This window comes from Sus scrofa, chromosome 1 (assembly GCF_000003025.6).
Source record: "Sus scrofa isolate TJ Tabasco breed Duroc chromosome 1, Sscrofa11.1, whole genome shotgun sequence".
NCBI classification, from domain to species: Eukaryota; Metazoa; Chordata; class Mammalia; order Artiodactyla; family Suidae; genus Sus; species Sus scrofa.
Genome location: NC_010443.5, coordinates 163,896,658 through 163,918,892, shown reverse-complemented (window position 1 = coordinate 163,918,892; position 22,235 = coordinate 163,896,658). Strand labels below are relative to the sequence as shown.

The following is a 22,235-nucleotide window of genomic DNA, read 5'->3' as shown; positions in this document are numbered from 1 at the left end:
CTTTAACTTTGGATTCCAGCTCAGATGTCAAAAGCAAAGGAGGCCCTTCATGATCTGATCCCTTCTTATCCCCACAATCTCATCTCTTGCCAAATCCCATCCTGTACGTTATGGTTCAGCCATATGCTTGAGTCTCTCTCCTGCCTCCTGCTCTCTGCACATAGGGTTTCCTTTACCTGATCAATTCCTCCTTGGTCTTTAGGACTCAGTTCAGGCATTGCCTCTTCCTGGAAGCCCTCCCTGACCTGCCAAGTGTCTCTGGGTTTTTTCCTCCACATTTCCAGACACACTGTGCTTGCTGCACCTCTTCTTACTGCATCGGGCCCCCTTCCCACCATTCTTCTTTTCACGCTCCCCTCTTCCCACTGACTTGAGTCTGCTCCGGCCCGCAGGCATCCACTGTGACAGCACATGTCCACCTGGTCGCTGGGGCCCCAACTGCTCTGTGTCCTGCAGCTGCGAAAATGGTGGTTCCTGCTCCCCAGAGGATGGGAGCTGCGAGTGTGCTCCGGGCTTCCGAGGACCCTTATGCCAGAGAAGTAAGACTGAGCCCTCACCCCACAGACCTCGGGCAGCTCATCCTCCCCAACCCCTCCCTGCTGGAACTAGTACTGGCCGGAGGGAGGCTGAGCTGGCAGAGTCAGCCCTCATAGAATCCCTCCCTTTAGTCCCCCTCTCTCCTGGCCCTGACTTTTCTGTCCCCAGGTTCAGGGCCCAGCCTGGCTCCCCAATGGAAATAGGACCAGACAACAATTCCTCTGTGGAGAGGAGACAGAGGGATGGGCTCTCCAAGGTGTGGGGCGGGTGCAACTCTCCCCGTACTTTTGAGAAGCCGCTCTTCATCACTCTGCGGGATTGGACAGGTAGCCAGGCCGGCTGGGGCCCCTTGGGCTGCTGACCACCATCTCCCCTTCACCCCCAGTCTGCGCCCCTGGGTTCTATGGCCACGGCTGCGCCCAGCCATGTCCCCTCTGTGTGCACAGCAGTGGACCCTGCCATCACATAAGCGGCATCTGCGAGTGCCTCCCTGGATTCTCTGGAGCCCTCTGCAACCAAGGTACTGTCTGCAGGGGGTTAACTCGAGTCAGGGAGATGAGGAGGCCGGGAGGGAAGTGGCAGGGAAGGAAGGTTCAGGATTCCCACCATACTCTGGAGGCAGCCCCTTGCCTCTTCAGGGCCTGCGCCTACCTTTCTAAGAACTGGACACCGCCGGGCATGAGACAAAGCCATGATGCAGTTGAAGGAACAGGCTCAGAAAAGGTAAATGACTTCTCTATGGTCTCACGGCTAGCAAGAGGTGGAGCTGAGCAACGAATCCTGATGCGAGGGCCATGAATGAAAGATGAAACAAGTGTAGATGAGATCTGCATACAAAGGGGACCCAGCTGGCTTGTGCTGAGTGTCCAGTGGGAAAGGCAGAGAACATGGTGGGAGCTCAGAGGAAACAGTTCTGGCTTCCGTGGAGATGACAACTTCCCAGCCTTTCTCTCCTCACACTCAGGCCAACATCATTAATCCCTCACCACACACTTTCCTGTCTCAGCTGCAGAATCCACAACACCAACTCCAGCCAACCTCTTCTCAATAGGAGTTGAGGAGGTAGATAATAAAGCTTACTGTGTTGCGGTCCTGCTAATCTGGCTCTCTGTGGGAGAAAAGCCCTAATTTGTATCATTTGCAAATCTCCATGATGTAGAGATTCCCACCATGGCCGATTCTAAGGTATCAAAGGTTTAACACCATTGCAACTGGCAGAATGCCTGAATATTTCACAATCATTGTGAAGGTAGAAGCTGGCTCCTTTGCACACCGTTGCTTATATGCTGGCCCTGGCTTAGTTAGGCTAAGGCAGGGTGGATTTGGGGGACAGCTCCAAGCTGTGCAGGACTTCACCTGGGCCTTAGCCTAATAGACAGAAATGGAAGAAAGGCATCGTGGGCAGAGGAAACAGCCTGGGCAAAGCACACAAACATGGCAGGCCACTGTCCAGCCATCGGGAATAGCAGAAGGATGCAGAGACTGGATAGCAAAGGGGAGTAAGAAGGTAGTTTGGGGACTTCTCGAGAGCCTTAAAGACAAGGTTGCAGAATTTGCACCTGAACCTATAAGGAGTGAAGCGATCTTGATCTAAGATAAATATAGAGCTAAAAGCAACTTCAAGGTCATCTGTGCGAGAATCTCATCTGGCCTCTGCTTAAAACCTTCCATTGAGAGCGCCTTACCTCCCAGGGGACCAGATTCTTTTGATGAATAATGACCACTGAGCTCGGCTATTTTTGTTAAGTGTATGGGCCGTTAATATGTATGAGTGGAAAGTTTACTCCATGATGCTTTGAGGTCATGAGAAGTTTGGACCCCAGGGAAATGTATGTGACAGTTTCATTTGCTTGCAGCCCTCCTAGGACAGTTTAATCATAACCTGACATGTCGAGGTTTACTTATTAAACATGGGAGACCCAGCCATCAATACAGATAGGCCGGGTCTAAATTAGAACCTAAGCAGCCGGAGGAGGAACTCTCAGATTCTGCAATGTCTGATTTATCGCCTGCTGGCCTAATGAGTATTTTCCACATATAGATCTAATAGAGTCAGCTATTAATGGCAACTGCCCTGGTTAAGTCTCAAACCTTGTAAAAAATTGAACTGACACTTTCTAATGACCGGCTTTCCACCGAGTTACAAATTACAGACACTGCTTATGCAGAATCATTAAACATAGATTAAATATAACCAGATGTTTTCTTTTCACCAGCCCCCCTTCTCTCCACCGCCCCTCTCTTTGCCTCACTCTTGATTCAGCTAAGAAGTCAACCAATTAATGTATTAGACTGATCACATTAGCAGCTCTGTGGGTGATTTTGTCAGCCTGTACATGTGAGAAATACTTTAGAGATAAGACTGTCTTGTTAGAGAAGCTCGGAGTTGGTTTGGGGGTTGAGGGGGTCAGTGGAGCATCTATGGGAGGGTGGGTGCTAGGCTGTCCTGTGCCCACAGTGTGTTCTGGAGGGCACTTTGGACAGGACTGTGCCCAGCGCTGCTCCTGTGCCAACAACGGGACCTGCAGCCCCATTGATGGCTCCTGCCAGTGCTTCCCCGGATGGATTGGCAAGGATTGCTCACAGGGTAAGCCTCAGTCCCCTGGGAATGCACCGTCCCCCCAACACACCCAGGGTCAGGCTCAGAAACACCCACTCCCTGCCCAGAACCTCTCTGCCCCTGATGCTTCCATCTCCCAGCGCTGAAATCTCCTTCTGCAGGTAGGAATGTCCACCTGAGTCCCATTTAGTTCTATAGCTAAGATGATGAAGTATTTAGGACTGCTCACTGGCATTATTAACTGCTAGCATTAAAGATATGGACATTATTGGTCATATCATTAATACAATGAATATTGAGTATTAATACTCCTAGCACCTGAGTGAGGAGTGGCTCCTAAGTTTGGGAGGGTTGGAAGAAGGAGCGGGGAAGTGAGGGGAGGCCAGGGCAGCCTCCGCAGAGGAATAATTGCACCCTCTGGGTGGCTCATGTGAATGATATCCTGGGCACCATAGGTCTGGACAGGGTATGGTAGGGGCTGCTCCTGTAAGGCATACCCAGTCTGATATGGAGGTGACAGGGATTTCCCAATCAAAAGGCAGAGACCTAGCCTCAGCCCTGTGGAGTCCTTGGCTGATGAGTGAGTGAGACCCAGCCAGTACCCCTAGGAAGGTCCCAGTGAGATGGCCTAGCCTGAAGGCATTTCCATTCTGAGGGAGAAGGCACACGTGCCATCTCCAGGGAGGTCCCCTGCAGAAAGAAGAGACAGAGTCCCTACCCTTGTAGGGGAAAGTCCCCATCCTTGTGGGAAAGCTAGCACACCGTATTTACACCCTAAACTGCAGTGTTCAAAGTCTACCGCACACAGCCATAGGCTCCAAATCACGGTCAGTTCCCTGACAGAGAAGGTTCAGAGCCCTCAAAGCTGGGAGAGTGGACAGAGACTCTGAGCTTAATGGGAATCCTGGGTGACTGGGCCAAGAGGAGAGTGGAAGAACTCTGGGAACAGTGGTCAAGCCCCCTGAAAACCAGGAAGTGCCACCTGGGTGCATCCTGGCATCTGGGCTCTGACGTGCACTCCCCCTTCCTCTCCCTCCCTTTCCGTCTGCCCCTCTTTGCCTTGCCCCCACCCTCTGCATCCCACCCACCCCCAGCTTGCCCAGCTGGGTTCTGGGGCCCCGCCTGCTTCCACACATGCAGCTGCCACAACGGGGCGAGCTGTAGCGCCGAGGATGGGGCCTGCCACTGCACCCCCGGCTGGACCGGACTCTTCTGCACGCAGCGTAAGCCCCGCCTCCCAGCCTCCCAGCTATTTGGAATCCCATGCTGCGGCCTGCTGGCTGCCTTGGGCATCGTCTGGGCCTGCAGTGGAGGGAGGGTGGAGGCAGGTCCCAGGGCGGGGAGCTAACCACCCCCCCTCCCCACCCCTGGGATTGAGGAGCCTGGCTGGATTCAGGGGGTTGATAGGCCCAACGTCCTGGAAGATCAGGGCTATAAGGTACCCCAGCAATCAGCTCTCCTTGGACAAGAGGCCCAGAGTAGGGAGGAACAGTCTGGTGGCTGCAGCAAGGAGATACCAGCTGGGTCTCTCATTCCAAGGCACCTTGGTCCAAAGGACTCTCCACCCCTCTGGCGTGAGGGTTCACAGCATGGAGAAGCTCGGTGCAGGGTCTCACTGGTTCTCACCCCATGCTCAGAAACGGCCAGGAGTTGTACTAACTACACCTCCACAGTTGCCTCTACCCTGTTTCTCCAGGCTGCCCAGCAGCATTTTATGGGAAGGACTGTGGGCGTGTGTGCCAGTGTCAGAATGGCGCCAGCTGTGACCACATCAGCGGCAAGTGCACCTGCCGCACGGGCTTCACGGGGCGACACTGTGAGCAGAGTAAGCTGTCCCGACCCCTCACCCTGGGTGTCAATGCCAGGCCTCCCCCTTTAATGTCCACCCAGCAGGGCCCTACACCCTCTGCTCCCTTAATCTTTGGAGCAACTCCTAAGGAGAAAAATTGAAGAAAGGGCCTATATTGGTGTTTGGAGAGTTTCTTCATCCAGTTGGGGTGGGGATGGGGGATGTTGGGACAGAGCAGAGGCTTTGTTGCAGGGAGGGGGGTTAGTGAGAGAGTAGAGGGAGGCAGACATTGTTTGATTCTTCTTCAAAGCCCCTGTGGCACCCAGCTCTGGGCCTGACACATGGAGGTGGCTGTGTAAATATGGATCAGGTGAGAAGGATGTAGGGGTTGGGGGGGTCCCCCTACTTAGAGCTACTTAGGTATTCTGCCTAGTCCCAAGTATCAAACCACAGCACATAGGGGGCTACTGAGAAAGAGGCTGCACTCTGTGAGGCAGAAATAATCATCTCAGCTGCCCACATAGGGGATAGGAGGGGTTGAGTGGGCATATATCTCAGTCTATTCCAACTCTTCTTCATGCTACACAGGATGTGCTCCAGGAACCTTTGGCTATGGGTGTCAGCAGCTATGTGAGTGCATGAACAATGCCACCTGTGACCACGTCACAGGCACCTGTTATTGCAGCTCTGGATTCAAAGGGATCAGGTGTGACCAAGGTAATACACAGATGGCAGAGACCCTGGGGAAGGTGGCTGGGCTAAGCAAAGGGTCCCACAGAGGCAGCCTCTAGGGAGATTCCAACAGGAATGACTATTGGCATTTTATAAGGATGCTTTGTGACTTCCTCCTGTTCACATTTGGGAGGAGAGCGGGAGGGAAATGGGGTGGACTGGGGAGGGGAAGTCTCCAGGCACTGGAGAGGCAGATGGAGCAGGAAGCCCCTCAGGCACTACTTCCCTCTGCTCCTCCTTGGTAAGTTTTGTGAGCCAAGCCGGGTAACAAGCTAGTTCTGTGGAAAGGTCAGCAGACCGAGTCCGAAGGTCAAATTCTGGTTCTGCCATTACCTGCTAGGTGTCCTTGGGCAGGTCATTTCCTTTTGCTGGTTCTGTTATGCCACATGCGAAGGGGAAAGACACGAGGTTCTGCTGAAAGCAGCAGAGCCCAAAGGGGTTCAACCTTAGCTCCAGGTCTATAGTTAGAGAAGGGCCCACAGTGCAGTTGTAAGGACCAAGGTGAGAAAATGTGAGTAAAGGACTCAGTACAGTGCTTGGTACATGAGTGGGCACTCGCTAAGTGATTTTTGCTGTTGGTTCCAGGAGATGGGGGATGAGAATGGGCACTCGAGCATTCATATTACAGAAAAGGAGCCAAAAGACATTTCCATTGCATTCTGGTGGGGGGTGGGGGACAGCCCACACGTCTATCATCAAGAGGGGTTTTATGAGCACTAGTCCTGGGCATGCTGGTACAGCTCTGACGGCTTTCCTTGCCATTCTGTCTTGCTGTGCCCACACTGGAATAACTATCCCCATGCTGAGGACTCTGAGTCACAAAGCTGGTAGGCAGGGAGAGTGGCTAAGGCCAATTTTTCCTGATTCCTAAGAAACCCAATCCTACAAATTACTGGTTACGTGATCTTGGGCAAGTTACCTAACCTGTTGGTGTGAGTTTACCTGTGAAAGGGAAATCATTCGTCTTCGAGGACTTATAAACAGCCCTTTGCTGAGAAGCAAATGAGTTAGTATCTGTAACATTTTTAGAACAGTAAAATACTCAAGCATTACTTTGTTTCCCATCCATGATCACCTTTGCTCTTTGTCAGGACCCTGGGACCCCTCCCCTTGTAGGTGAAGACACAGGCATTGAGGGTTGAGATCACACAGGGACTGAAGAATAGGGCCAGGACCAGAACCCAGGTCTCCTAATGTCAGAGGAGTCTAGGCTCCAGGCTGAGGAGATCTGAAGAGCAAGAGGCCTGCCCCAGGCTCAGCCCCTCCCTCCACCCGCAGCTGCCCTCATGATGGAGGAGCTGAATCCCTACACCAAGATCAGCCCAGCACTGGGTGCAGAACGGCACTCTGTGGGTGCTGTCACAGGCATCATCCTCCTGCTGTTCCTCATTGTGGTGCTGCTGGGTCTGTTTGCCTGGCGCCGGCGGAGACAGAAAGAGAAGGGCCGAGACCTGGCTCCCCGCGTCTCCTATACACCTGCCATGAGGATGACCAGCACTGACTACTCCCTCTCAGGTAAGGACTGTCTATGTCCCCAGTACCTCCCTCCCACCCCTGCCCTCCACACACAGCCCAGGAGGAGCCACGTGGTATCCTTAGGGACAACTGAGTTTATTGCTTATGGTGGGTAGTCATGCCTGCAGGGTGGCTGCGGGGGCTGGATGCTCAGACTCTCCTAGAGATAATAGGGATGGGGAGCAGGAGCTTACTTGGGAAAGGTAGATGGAGTTCCTTAGGGGTGCCATTTCCTGGGTGCCCACTCTGAATAGCTATGATTAGAAGCCTCCTTCCATTTCCCTAGATTTTCCCATCCTTCTCACCAGGCTTCAGCCACAAGAGCACCCACAATAAGCAGTAGTAACTTTCCTAAATGCTCCGGGGGAAACTCCCCAGCCTGATGCCTGTGGCACCTCAGGAAACCTGCCCTGGGGACCAGCGTCTAGACCCTGTCCCATTATTGCTTCCTTGGTGATGGCCTCAGAGCAACTCTCCCTCTCAGTTCCCAGAGTTGGAAGGGCACAGTGACTGACCTGGGGAAGGCTTGAAAGATTGGGCAATATCCCTCAGGCCAGTCCTGCCGGAATCCAGTCTGTCCACAAACATGGTAACAACTGCAATGGGCATTCTATCTGGGAGTCTGAGAGAGGTGGGGATAGGGCTTTTGGGCCAGATCCTTCCTCTCCCCTAATCCCAGACTGCTGCCTTAGAAATAAGAACAGCTTTGTAGAGAGTTCTCTGGTAGCCTAGCAGATAAGGACTCAGTATTGTCAGTGCTGTGGCTCAGGTTCGATCCCTGGCCTGGGAACTTCCACATGCTGTAGGAATAGCAAAAAAACAAAAACAGCTTTTTGCTTCATATTCCATTGAACAGATAAACATAAGAGGTCAGAATGCTCTGAAATTGCCCACAGGCCTGAACCCCAGGAGGGTGGGCCTGTCTGGGTGAGCACAAGGATGATAGAGCTCTCTCCAGCTAACTCCACTGCTCTCCACTACCTTGCAGCCTCCTGCACCTTGGACTTAGAAAACCAAGATCACGTCAGTGCATTCCTGCTAGGTGTGGCCTACCATTTGGCCAGCCCTGTGCTAGGCGCTGCAGGATAGACAGAAGCAGCCCAGGTGCAGACCCTGCCTTCAGAGAGCTCCTGGCCTGCATGCCTCCCTGGGTTTCAGCCAAAGCAGATATCCTCTGATGAAATCCCAAAGCTTACAGAGAAGATTTGGGGATTTTTTTTTCTATGACTAATAAGCAAGGCTGGCCAGGTTTTCCCATGGCATTCCACTGGAATTCCCCAGCCCAGTGTGGAGGTCCTAGAATCTGCAGGAGGGCAGGGCTGAGGCCAGGGGTAGAGGTTCTCTCTATACCCTCACTTCTGGGATCTGACCCTAGGGGAGGCAGGGAAGGGTCAGCTCAGCCCTATGTGGTGACTTAAGGACATCTCAGGCTGCCAAACTAATACTTCGCATGCTGGTACCACCCTCCACACTGGAAAGTCTAACCTGCATCCTGCATGCTGCAAGGAGGGCCACCACAAGGAAAGGGGCAAATCAGGGACTACAGATTTCCAGGGGAGTAGTAGATGCCAGGAAGCTCGGGGGATGGGGGACTTGGCCGTCTTCCACAGAGCACTCTCAAGGCAGCCCAGCCCAAGCATTAGTTTCAGGGGTGTCTCATGCCAGGAGCAGGGGTATGATGGTATGTGGCACCTTGTTCTCTTCCCAGATTTGTCTCAAAGTAGCAGCCACGCCCAGTGCTTTTCCAATTCCAGCTACCAAGCACTGGCGTGCGGGGGGCCTGCCACCAGCCAGGTCAGCACTCTGGACAGGAACAGCCCCACCAAGGTACCGGGCCCCTGACTCCCCAGCCCCCATCCACTGTTTTCCCAATGAGTCATCACCTCTGCCCAGGAAGAAACTGCACCACCACTACCCCACCCAAGGTCTAGGTGGAACCAACTGCCAGTACAGTAAACATAGCCCAGTGAGCCCATGTAAACACTCTGTGAAGCATGTACCAGGAAGCCAGTAGGTTACATGGAGCCAACAAGTGCCAGGTAACCAGTACACTATCACATGTAATCAACCACAGCATCACTCAGTATAATGTATACCCCATAACCTGTTGTAACCAATGGGTACCAAGTCATGTGATCATCACGTAATCATGCATAGCCTTCTTGTCACACATAACCATGCCACCACTTCTGCCACATGTTAAAATACTATACCACCAACCACTTAAGTATGTTACCAACACCATGTGTGCAACCAGAACATTATGAAGTAACTACTATTGCTCAGGTACCACCTGATATCCTTATATCTGGATGTACTACTTGTTACCAGTACACACCCACCACCATCTGTTGCCATCATAATTAACACAAAGGACATGAAAACCAAACATCAGCCACAGCCAGTGTTCCCATTAACAGTGAGTCCTATAAGCCTTCAAGGTCAGGTGTGCACCACCCCTGGACAGGGCCTTCCTTCACAGCTCCCAGCGTAACGCTGGCTGATAGCAGGACATCTCTCACAGTCAGAGGCCCTTGGACAAGCACACATGCGTAGCGAGCCCCCCCTGGTGTGCCAGGACCCATAACAGGCAGAGCAAAAGGTTCAGAAATAAGAACAGTCCTAAAGACCACGAGGTTGACAGGTTCTTGCCGCACACCTGCTGACACCCACCTAAGCATGTGCATCTGCATGTGCGTGTGCACACACAGGATGGCAGGACCATTGGGGGTGGGGGGTAGGACAATCCTAGGATTCCTGGCTTCCTCTAACATCCATCCTAGGCCAGAAACATGGACAGGAGCACAGTTTTAATCCTCCAGGCCTCTGCCTCACAGCTCTAGGAATCCTTTCTCCCCACCTGCCCCAGAGAAAACATCCACCAGTCCACAGATCACACCTGCCACCACAAAGCTGGTGGCAGTGCACCCTGAACCCCCTAATAACAATAACACAGATACTATTCAGCCCCAAGGCCATTCTTCAGGGGCTCTCCTCCTCAGTTTTCCTATGGAATGCAAGTGCTGTACATAAGGGTACTTTGAGGTTGATCTGCAAAGTCCGTGGCCATCAGTCCCATATCCAGCTTCACAGCTTTAGGCTTATCTGAGCTGAGGGACAGGAATCTAGAAGTTTCCAAATAGGAGGTCCTTGATTAACTACAGCCACATTATCAAGGCCACAAAGGATGCCAGGGATGAGAAGCCAAGTCCCTTGTGCCAAGTCATCCTTAGTCTCATTCTAACAGGGAAGCACCAGCTGCCCTCTTTCACTCAACAAGGGGCTGGAGTAATTATTACAGAGTAGTCCACTTGGTGACCCTCTGGCTCACTTCACCCCAGGGGTCTAGAGTGGTTTTGTGTGGTCAAGGACCCCTCAGCCCAGCAGATAGGACATTTATAGCAGAGGTAGGCAACTGTGATGACATGTAAAAGAAATGGGTCTGGGAGCTGAGATCTGAGTTGTAGACCCAGCTCTGTCACTGACCCTGTGTGTGACAATGAGCAGGGCCCACAAGCAGGACTTAGGTCCCCACCTGAGAAATGAGGACAACCATCTTTGCCTCAGCCTATGAGAACGCAGGAAGAGGAAAGCTTGCACCATAAGGGTATCCTACTCTGAAGCTTTCCCTTGGTCAAACGAAAGGGAAACTCACTCAGCCCGGATGGCAGAGGTGACAGTGATGTTACAGCCAGCCTTAGCACATTGCTCCCTGCTGGAGATGGCCTCACACTGCAGCTGAGACACTGCAGGCACACTCTCTCCTGCAGCTCAGCCCCAGCCAGCTGACCTGCTTCCCCCATCAGAGCTAGCTTAGCCTAGCCAGTTCTTGGTTCTTGAGAGGCCCTGCCTCTGCTCCCCTTTGTCTCAAGGTCCTGGGAACCCAACAGTTTTAGCCCGACAGCTTAGACAGGGTATGTGTTCTGCTCCCACTGGCCTCCACCACACCATAGAAACCTATCATGGAATACCTAGCTCTCCCTTTTCCTCAACCATCTAGGACCTATGTGGGTCAGGGTCATCACAGGGTGAGTGCACAAGGGTGGGCAAGGGCAAAAGCTGGGCTGGGGCATCTCAGAGGCGCTAGGTATTAACTTGCTCTCGTACTCTCCAAACAGCTCAGTAACAAGTCCCTTGACAGAGACATGGCAGGCTGGACCCCCTACAGCTATGTGAACGTGTTAGGTCAGTAGTGGTTTGAGTCTGGTCCCCTGCCAAAGTCCCACCCTCTTCTCCTCCCATATTCACAGGGGCCCTATTCCAGGTGCAGGGGAAAGTTAGTACATAAATCTTTTTTTTTTTTTTTTTTGCTTTTTAGGGCTGTACCCACAGCATATGGAGGTTCCCAGACTAGGGGTCTTATGGGAGCTGTAGCCGCCAGCCTACACCACAGCCACAGCAACACCAGATCCAAGCCGTGTCTGCGACCTACACCACAGCTCACAGCGCAGGGCAACGCCGGATCCTTAACCCACTGAGTGAGGCCAGGGGTTGAACCCGCAACCTCACAGTTCCTAGTTGGATTTGTTTCCACTGCGCCATGACAGGAACTCCAGTACAGAAATGTTAAGCATGGTTTCCCCCAGGGAGAAGGGGTGTGGGGATAAGAAACCCAAGCCCCTATATCAGTTCTCATAAGCAAACGAAGCCAAGGTCTCCTTTCATTCTTATATTAGGGGATAGGGAGAGGGTGGCTATGACCCAGGAACCACAAAGGCGAGAGCTAGGGCCCAGACGTGGGGATTCTAGACAGAGGCAAAAGATGCGCTCACCATCTGGGAAAGGGACCCCTGCCTGAGCCAGCCCTACCAAGGTGCCCCTTCCAAGGGCTTCTTCTCTCTGCCCCAGTGTCATAGCAGGCACCAATTCCTATGTGGGTTGGGGAGTGAGGGGTAGAAAGGCCAATAGCCTTAGCTCTAGTGAACCCCCTCACCCAGCCCTGATGGCTCTAGCTCCTTTGGATGCTACACATAAAAGCCCTAATTCCTTCCAGCCTGCCCCACCCCCTGTATTCTGCACCCCCTGCCCCCACCCCCCATCATACCAGGGCCCTGGGAATAATGGCTCCTCCCTGTCATTCCTCTCACTAGACTCCCATTTCCAGATCAGTGCCCTGGAGGCCAGGTACCCGCCCGAGGACTTCTACATTGAACTTAGACACCTCAGCCACCCCGCTGAGCTACACTCACCAGGTTAGACTCCCAGCCCCACCCTCTACCCCGGGGCCCCTGAGGTTGTCTTATCTGACCAGACCAGCACCTACCCTAACCCCCATTCCTATCCCCTGACTCACCCCCATGGTCCCAGAACTCTCCCTGTTTAAACCCACCTCTCTCCAACCTAATTAATCTACAAGTCCAATTCCCTGTCTAAAGAAGGAAACCTGTCTGGATCCATCCCCACCCAAAACCACTCCTTTCTCCTCCTATCACTGTCAATGGATATGGACAAACCTGCAACTGGTATTAGGTAAAGAGGACACAACATAACTGTACTCCCTATAGGCCACAGAATACAACCCATGGCTATTGAGAAATAACTTGGAACATCTTTGGCATTCTTTGCACCAGTGGATGTGGATGACAGACAGTTGGCTCTCTAGCCGAAAAGACCAGTGTCTCCCAGAGAGAGACCCCAGACCAAGCTCTCCCAGATCATAGGGTACAGTTGTTGAGCAGGGATCTAGAGAGGCTGAGGCAGGATGTATCACCAACATCCACTGTGAGCATTTAGTAGGCTCAAACCTGGTAGCTTGGGAAAGATGCAAAAACAAGACTTGGAAAGTCAGTCCTGCTAATGGGAGGATGATGGGTAGGAATTACAAGAGTAGGTGCCATAGGTTTTTTTGAGTGCAATGAATGAACAGAGAATCTGGCCTCCCAACAAAGTAAGCCCCCCTACCTGTAAAGGGCACACTGGACAACCTGGGCCTGAGTTGAGGCTCTAGCTGGTTTCTAGAGCTCACATGAAATGCAACTCTACCAACCCCTGCAGGTCTTTAGGTCCAATAGCACTAATTATAGTGAAGGTTCTGAATTCATCTACCTGTTAAAACAGGCATGGGCTGCAAAAACTGTGGGCTCATACCCAGGAAGCTGTGTTCCTGGCTGGGAGCGCTGTAGGCAGTGCCCACGACAGTCAACAAGTCCACCAATTACAACCCCCCCCCACACACACACACCACCTGTACCTCTTTCCACTGGGAGCATCCTCTCAGCTCAGCTCTCACTCTTCAACTAGTGTGGCCAGAGCCACCACATGCTGTCAACTTTTGACTTAAACCTAGGCAGGCTGGTGGTCAATGGGAGAGAATACTGGAGGACATCGGTGCTCTAGTCGCATCTCAACTTTTCACTTGTTGGTGTGGTCTCAGATGAGTCGCTGCCCTCCTGTGACTGTTTCCTGCTCTATAAAAAGGTTAAAAGTGAACAGTCTAGTCTTCCTCCCTTGGGGAGGGTAAAGGAAGCCCTTGTCTAGTACAAAGTGCTGAAATAATGCCAGGGATACAGACTGCCACAGTCATGTTTCTGAAGGGCGCAGGTACCTAGAGGCCCTTTAGAAGACTGGCAAACTTGAAAAAGACTTGAACCATCTAGCTCTGCTCTATTACTCACTGATGTGTGGAAGACAGCGAGAGAGGAATAGACTCCAGCAAATTCAACTAGAAAACTCTATATGGAAGAGGTAGGGGGAGGTATCTAAACAGCCACAGGTTGGTCTTCAGTGTCAGAAACTAGGAGGAGTCAAGTGGAGTCAAACTGTATTTAGTAAGCACTTGCTGCATGCCTTGCCTTATGATAGTGCATCTTTGGTTAAAAGCTGGGAAAGAAAGAAAGAAAAAAAAAAAAAAGGCCTTGACTGTGAGCCCAAGTCATTACTGTCCCAAACTAAAAATACCAGACAGTTTCTTTTTGGAGCTTGGTCCCTGAAGCTTTATGCCCTTCCTGCCTCTGGCTGGGGCTCAGGACTATGCATTGTGGGAGCCTAGGATAAACTGTGACAGCCAAAAGGGAAAAAAGAAATCCTTGGGATTGAAAAACACTGGTAATACTGTTCAAAGACAACTCTCAATTATGTGCAAATGAGAATGACTATACATCCTGGAGAGATGACTAATCAAGTACCTCAGCTACCTGTCCACCTCCCTCTGGTTCTCTTCAATTGAACTTTGGATCCAGAAAGGGAGAAGTAAGACGCACGCTACAAGGTGAGAAACAGTCTTCAACCACACTCCACAGTCCAAGAGAACTAGGATTGGGAATGTCATACACCCTTCCCACAAGCCAAGAACTGGTTCTGATTCATTCCTTATCCTCTAGTTTGGAGCTTGGAACTTCACCTACAGTGACTGTAGGTGGCATGAGAACTGCCTTTGATTACCTCCTGGAAGACATTCCTCTCAGAGTGAAGGTTAAAGAGCAGTAATGCTAAATATGCCTGGGGGCGGGGGTGTAGCTCATTATTGCTGCTTAGGAGCTTTTAAAGAATTACTGTATGGTCAAGATGCTTTAGAGTAGATTAAACCCAGAATGATTTTCTAGCAGTAAAGAACTATTTATTTTCTGGACAGGGGAGAAAGAGGAAAAAAAGAAAAAATAAAGAACACATGACGTCTAATTAAACCTCATTCACCCCCATATTTTCCTTTTCTTTTACCATTTTTACACAGGAGCTTGTGGAATGGATAGACGTCAGAACACATACATTATGGACAAAGGCTTCAAAGGTAGAGTATCCAATCTTGACGTCCCATTACAAAGGGCTTAACAAGATAAGGAGTGCAGATCTGAAATGGCCAGGAATTCTACCAGAGACAAACTGTGCATCTCCCCCACGCCCCACCCTCCCCCAAAAAGTTAAAGACCACAGGACCTGGGGCTGCTGGGTAGCTCTGCCCAGGAAGAGCAATCATAATAATAATCATTTCATCTTTTGATTTCAGTTGCACCTGCTTAGCAAACGCTTGTGGGTTTTTTATAGATGCCAACTAAATGTCTTCGGAAATGTAGAATGTCATTATCCAACCAATTAGTATGAGTTAAATTGATTATAAAATCTGAAATAAAGTCAATCTACCTGCCCCAGAGGCCTCTTGTCATTGCACTGGCGAGGAATGCCACCCTGCACCTGCCGGCTTTCTGGGGCACAAGGAATGAAACTGATAACCAGTGTTAATATTGTACAGCAAGCACTCTTACCCTCACGAGATCTCTGCCCCAGAGAGCAGGAATGCCAGGACTAATCCTTCAACACGTGGGAACTGCAAATCAGGTCATCCTTCTAGGAAGTATACAGGTAAAGCCAAAGATGAAAGGTCAGGTCCTACCCTAGGCATGGGACCTAGGTTTAAATGACAGAATGTGTGAAGTAAGTGGCTTTGAAATTATGTCACTTATTAACTATGACCAACCTTTCCAAGGCCCAGTTTCCTTATCTGCAAGGTTGGGACAAGTATGCTTGTCCTACAGTCTAATAGGGTTATCCTGAGTATCTTATAAAATCACAGATGAGAAGTATTTTTGCATATTATAAAGGGTATTAATGTAATAGAACTGTTCTTTTGTCTCTGAGGTCTATTTTAAAAAGATTCAGTCAAATTTAAAGAGGTTTGACCTGCAGCAACAATCCCAGTGGATGGCCTACATCTAGCTGTGCACTGGAATCATCTGGAAAGCTTGTTAAAGATACAGATGTTCAAGAGTTCCCCAGTGGCCTAGTAGGTTAAAAATCCAACATTGTTACTGCTATATCTCAGGTCAGAGAGTGCAGTGGCACAGGTTCAAGCCCTGGCCAGGGAATTTCTGCATGCCACGGGCACGGCCAAAACAACAACAAAAAACAAAATACAGCTGCTCACATGTTGGATTCTGATGCAGTAAATCTAAAGTGGGACCTTTTCTGACAAGAGCCTCAGAGTATCCTTATGTAGCACATCACCCAGCTAACACTTAGAAATTACTGATCTAGACTGACAAATTTCCCAGATTACTAGTCTTTCAAACTTAGCTTTAGATATACCCAAGACACAACCATATCTTAACCAAAGAGAACTAGTCATCTACAGGAATCCCATCCCTTGCTGGGATTGTTATTAGAAGTGGGGTGAGCTAGGGGTGGGTAGTAGTAAAAATTGTGTTCTGAACAACAGAGCAGAAAGGACAAGTCTCCATTAAGTACCTGTCAGGACGTGCATCACCCAAGAGAATGATCTGAGGACAGGAGGTCAACCCACAGGCTCCCCTGGCCACCCAAAGGAGGCAGCGCTCTTGAGAGCATCATTCTGGCAATTTTTTTTGGTTCATTTTCTCTGAAACCATCCAAATAAAGGCAAGCACCATTAGTGTAGATGAGACTAAACAACAGAAAAGACAACTCTACTGTTTTATCACTGTGACCTGGGACCTCAGTTTCTTTCTCAAAGAGGTGTGGGGATTGGACAGAAACATCTCTAAGCCCTTTCTAGTTCTCAGAATACACATGACGCAATCTTGAATAAGCTCCGACAGGCCCAGACACCTCCATACATGAGCACACAACTTCCCTATGCATTTTGTTGTCCTGAGTGTTGTGATTAGAGTAGCTACTTTCAGACTTGCAGCCGTAACTATAAAAGAAAGCTAAGGACCCAGCAGTGTCTCAGCCTTGGTGTCATTCATTCCTGTTTTGGGAGATCATACAGCTGAGCGTCTGAGTACAGGGGAGGCCTAGCAGGCTAGCAGTCAGATTTCATTTCACCACTCTGGCTATAAATCCCCCTTTAAGTTATAAAGAAAAGAGGGCCTATTGGCAAATGTACCAGCAGGTGTTAGGGACCAACACATCAGGACAAAAAAGGAAAATGGAACATCACAGTTAAGAAGTTTACAGAAACACTTGTCAAAGACATGGAATAAACCCCGTAACTGGCAGAACTTCCGAAATATAAACATTTAATAACCTAGTTTGTACCAGGAATGGAATTACTTCTTGTAACTACTAGGCCAAACCAAATCATAACCACTAAGCATTAAGAGTCTTAGTGCTCTCGGAGTTCCCGTCGTGGCACAGTGGTTAACGAATCCGACTAGGAACCATGAGGTTGCGGGTTCCATCCCTGCCCTTGCTCAGTGGGTTAACGATCCGGCGTTGCCGTGAGCTGTGGTGTAGGTTGCAGACGCGGCTCGGATCCCGCGTTGCTGTGGCTCTGGCGTAGGCCGGTGGCTACAGCTCCGATTAGACCCCTAGCCTGGGTACCTCCATATGCCACGGGAGTGGCCCAAGAAATAGCAAAAAAAAAAAAAAAAAAAAAAAAAGTCTTATTGTTCTCTGTACTCAGCAGGAAAGAGCTCTGGCCTGGGAGTGTAAAGATTTGAGTTCTAGTCCTGGTTCTTGCTGTGGGGCACTGACCTAGATCACAGTGTTGTTTGCTGAGTCTTGGTTTCTTCCTCTAATAGGACAGGATTGTATGAGCGCTCTAACAAAGGCCCTTTCCAGCTCTGACATTCTAAGTCTTAATCTAATGCAGTCAATTCTCCCTCTTTCCCCTCTTACTGAAGCCCTCCACCACTATCATCCTGGAGGTTGTGTAAAACCAGACGGCCGTGCTACCCCTATTTTGCCTCTAAACACCTTTCCATCTTTCCTTTCCCTCCTCAGCACAATGATTCTAAAACAGACCGCCTCACGTCAACTCTCATTGTTTTTCCAAGTGCTCTAGAAGAACTCCTCCCCACTACTCACGATCACCTGAAACCCTGGATCCCACTGTCGCTGCCACTTTCTCCACCTGTATGCTCCTTGCTAATCTAACCTCCAAGTCTCTTCTTGCAGTAAGCATATCTTAGAAGGAGTCAGGAGCCCAGTGACATCCTGAAAATTTTTCTCGGCCAATGTGGTTCTCCTTCTGACCCTGCCATCTCCCCTTTCCTCTCCCCTGATCCTTCTCTCTCAATCAAAAGAAGGATGAGAATTTATGAAGATGCTTCAATTAGCTCATTGTAAAGGCTCCTTCTGCCTCTGATATTATATGGCTGTATGGGATTTGGGGGAGGTAAGAACTATATGAGAAACAATGACAGGACATTATAGAGCCAAACCTTCAGCCTTGATGCTAATTACAGGCTTGGAGGAGTGACTCCCCAGAGCTTGAGTAGCCTTGGTTGATGCTTCCCCTTTCTCTGCAACATGCCCTGAAGTACAGAGACTGGTATAGAGATGGGGCTATAAAAAGATGAGGAAGTGTCTTAGAGCAGCTGGTTATTCTTCCCCTTACCCCACCCTCCCTCAGGGCAGGCAGGTGGATGACTCAGCTGGAGAAAAGCAGCTTCCTGAAGTATACTTTTCCAGCTGGCCTTGCCCTTCCCCTCCCTCCAGTTCTCAGAAATAGAATTCAGATCATTCCATAGTTCAATACTCTTCCACCACCACCACCTTAACACACACACACACTCTCTCTCTCTCTTTCTCTCTCTCTCTCTCTCTCTCTCTCTCTCTCTCTCTCTCTCTCTCTCTCTCACTCTCTCCCTCTGTCTTCTACATCCTTTGTCTTTACCTCTGGCCCCTTTATGGATGATACAGCTTCTCCCTGAGACAAACCTTACTCCTGCAAACCCTAACTTCTCTTTTTATCCATTTAGGTGCATCCCCTGCTGCAGAGAAAACAATTTATGTCTCCAAACTTGAAAGCAGCCAGCCCTGATTATTCTCATGGAAATAAGCAGGGCACTACTGTTGGCTGAGGCTCTGTTAGGCATTGAGCTAGAGCTTCAAGTCTCTCCCACTGCCATAATAATCGGTCATTGGATGTCCACGAAAAGCTTAGACCTTTCTCTGCAGGACTTGGCCCCACAGATAAAAGGTAGTGAAGCTGTTGCATTTAGGATACAAAACAGGAGTTCCAGGTAACAAGATGTGAGAGAAAACACCCTGACTAGGTATCAGAGAAGGCAAGGGCTGGGTCCTAACTTCACTACTTACTAACATTATGCAAACTTTATGGGCTTTAGTTTCCTCATTTCTAAGGTTGTAATACTAGTCTTTCCTGCCCAGCCCCCCTTCCCCCCCCCCCGTACTGATGGAACAAGTGTCAAATGATCTAACCAGAATGAGTAAAGACCAGCTATACGTGCTACAAAGTAAGCTACTGCTATTCCTCAAATTTTAGAAAATATGCAGCTGCCAGTCAAAGTAAGGGGATGTGCCTGCGTGGGGAGGAGGGGTGAGGTTTAGGACTTTCCACTCAGGAGATAGCCCTTCTTTAAGCAGTACTAGTAATCCTCAGCTTCCACAGGAGCAGCTGAATCATACTGCCTTCCTACTTCACTGCTAAGTTTAAGAGGACCCAGAGCGGGACCAATGGGCCAACTAGGACTCCTCCACTTACCCCCACTCCCTTGTACTAAGAAACAAAATACTAGAGGCAGTTTCATGTGGCTCGGGCAGATCATGGCCCTGGATCCACTGCCATGTTTTCCCTCATGAGAGCCTCACCAGCAGCTGGGCCAATCCAGCCTCCTTTTAGTCCTTGCTGGGGCTGGCTGGGACTGTTCATTGTCTAGCAAGAATGTTTTCTCTTCTTCTCTAAGGTTCTATGCTAGAGAGGCCACAGTCTAAGACAGGACCCAAGGCCCACATCTCTATTGTGGGCTAAGATATGATCCAAAGTGTTCTGAGCCTGATTCTGAAGCTTGCCCTAATACTGATGAGCAGTGTGACCTGGGGAAGTCACTTCCCTATTCAAACCTCAATTTCCTCATAAGCAGTAAAGGGGGAGGGAGAATAGTAACTGTTCCGCCTACAGGTGAAGGAACTAATGGGTGAATGTACTTTGTGTACAAGATTGAGGATATGTTACCTGATGAAACAAACCTAACCCTATACTAACAAAAAAGTAAATCCCCTCCCAACCAGTTGCCTGTTATGGGAGAAAAGCCTACTGTGGTGGCACAAATTTCAATTACTTCAGTCTCATGGAGTGTTCTGCTCTCACTGGACCAAGGTACATCTAGTCACCCCTTGAATTACTTTACCACTTTCTCTTTTTTACATTTGCACTAGTTCCACAAGTTGGAGGTAGAAAGCATAGATAAATAGCAGCCCCAAATGTAATTTGTGGTGGTTCTAGTGAAAGATCATCCAAGAAATTTACCATTTGCTAGCACTTACAGAAATTTAGGGCTGAGAAATATAGAAATCTCACCATCTGTTACCCCTTATAGAAATGTAGGCTTCTTAGCCCCTGCAACTCAGTGCTTATTTCTAGATCCCCTTGGCTGGCAGAACCTCACAGAAGGATGAGGGCTAGAGCTGCCAGATTAGAGTCTCCTGATTTTTCTGGCCAAGTCCTGCATCATTTGAAATGATCTATAGGAGGCAGTAATCTTCCCCCAAAAGGGAAAATGGCAGAGGGTGAAGAAAGGGGGTTCCCCTTTCCTTCTGACTCCCAGTCACAAAGAGAATCTTCTTCCTCCATGAGCTACAGTTACTTTCCTTCTTTGTTGGAAACTACCTTGCATCCTTTTATACATCAACATACCCTGAAGTCTTGGGGATGATGCACCTGAGACACGGGGCAGGAGAAGCAGCATGAGCTCTCCTAGTGTCAGAGAAAGATACTAAAATAGAGTCCAGTTAGCATTCATGAGTAAGTGACCCCAGAGGATATACTGTAGGCTTGCTAGAAAACAGGAACTTTCCAAAGTTGTCTCAAAACTAAAGTGCTTTTTTACACCCCCTTTACACTTCAGCCAGCCCTCTCTCTGATCATAAGCTTCTCAAGAGCAGGGATATCACCAGTTTGCTGCCTAAAGGTTGCCAAATTGCTGACACTTGTGCCAACTTACACACTTACTTCTGAGCCTAAGCTTAGTCATCAAAAAGAATTCAGAAAAAGAATGATATCACAGAGAACACACAGGCCAATGAGTCTCGGGGCATGGATTCAAGTCCTGGCACACCACTCATGAGCTGTATGACCTTAGCCAAGTCATTTAATCTCTCTGGGCCATCATCCTATAAAATGCAAACAACCACCTATCCTTGCAGGATTTTGTAAAAATTAAATAACATATGAAAGCTTATTTTGAATATCTTGAATTAATCTTTCTGATGCTATCCCTGACTACTAAAACAAAAATGTTTCCATCCACCCCCCCCCCAAAAAAAATCCTAAGTTTATTTAGAAAGAGAACGCTGTTTACCTAGGAAAGCACTCCTCAATACATTCAATAAGTGAACTTTGGATTATCACAGGCTTTACAAGTTCAGGATCCTGAAAGAACATAGATTTGACTGCAGTCTGCTTTTGGTATTTAAATTAAGTCTTATGTCTCTTTGCTTGTCCTAAGAAATCTCTCTTGCCTTGCAGATTACATGAAAGAATCCGTGTGCAGTTCTAGCACTTGTTCTTTGAATAGCAGTGAAAACCCTTACGCCACAATTAAGGACCCACCTATCCTCACCTGCAAGCTTCCAGAAAGCAGCTATGTAGAAATGAAATCGCCTGTGCACAGGGGGTCTCCATACACAGATGTGCCATCCTTGTCAACATCTAATAAAAATATATATGAAGTTGGTAGGTGTCTCAAATAAGTAACTTAGTAAAATCAGGGCACTAGTACAGCATTTAAAGTAAAAACAAGCCCTCCCCCTGTCTTGAAAATACCTCCTTCTGTTGTTGCTTTTTAAGGAATCCAAAGTGAACTGTCTTTCCCCGGACTGCCCTCCTCTCTCCTACAGGAAATAAAATTTTTGTGCCAACTCTGCTTAAAAAAAAAAAAAAAAAAAACACTAAAACTACTATGAAGCAGAAATATGGGGGGTAGGGAGTCAGTACACAAACACATACACTCCAACTGATTGTTGATACAAATTCCTGTTTAAAAAAGAAAACAATCAGAATAGATGTTTGCAAATTTCTAAATCACCTTCTACTTTCTCCCAGTTTAAACCATCTCCCCTATTTTTAGGATATTCTAAGTCCTTAAGTTTTGACCAGAGTTTGGGACTGACAGCATGCTCACTTCGGTTCTCCATCCCTTAAGACTCAGTCCTAAACCTCATGCATTTGTCATAGATTTATAAATCCCCGGCTTCTCATCCCACCAAGTTAAGTAGAACTGTGTT

The 22,235-nt window shown here is 49.1% G+C and overlaps 1 protein-coding gene across 16 annotated transcripts in view; it reads left to right on the top strand.

Moving 5' to 3' along the window:
• The window catches only part of MEGF11 (multiple EGF like domains 11), a 380,511-nt gene that overhangs the window by 356,547 nt on the left and 1,729 nt on the right, over positions 1-22,235 (top strand). Inside the window, exons 14-25 of one of the 16 annotated variants that reach the window (XR_002346341.1) lie at positions 393-539; positions 923-1,057; positions 2,996-3,124; positions 4,192-4,320; positions 4,794-4,922; positions 5,475-5,603; positions 6,897-7,133; positions 8,842-8,960; positions 11,252-11,318; positions 12,238-12,325; positions 14,803-14,859; positions 21,478-21,562. Coding sequence is in view for 14 of the 16 variants with exons in the window: in XM_021100246.1 (XP_020955905.1) it covers positions 393-539; positions 923-1,057; positions 2,996-3,124; positions 4,192-4,320; positions 4,794-4,922; positions 5,475-5,603; positions 6,897-7,133; positions 8,842-8,960; positions 11,252-11,318; positions 12,224-12,325; positions 14,803-14,859; positions 21,478-21,701 (1,604 nt within the window). In the remaining 2 variants the exon portion in view is untranslated. The other 15 variants (XM_021100244.1, XM_021100246.1, XM_021100253.1 and 12 more) reach the window with 15 other exon arrangements.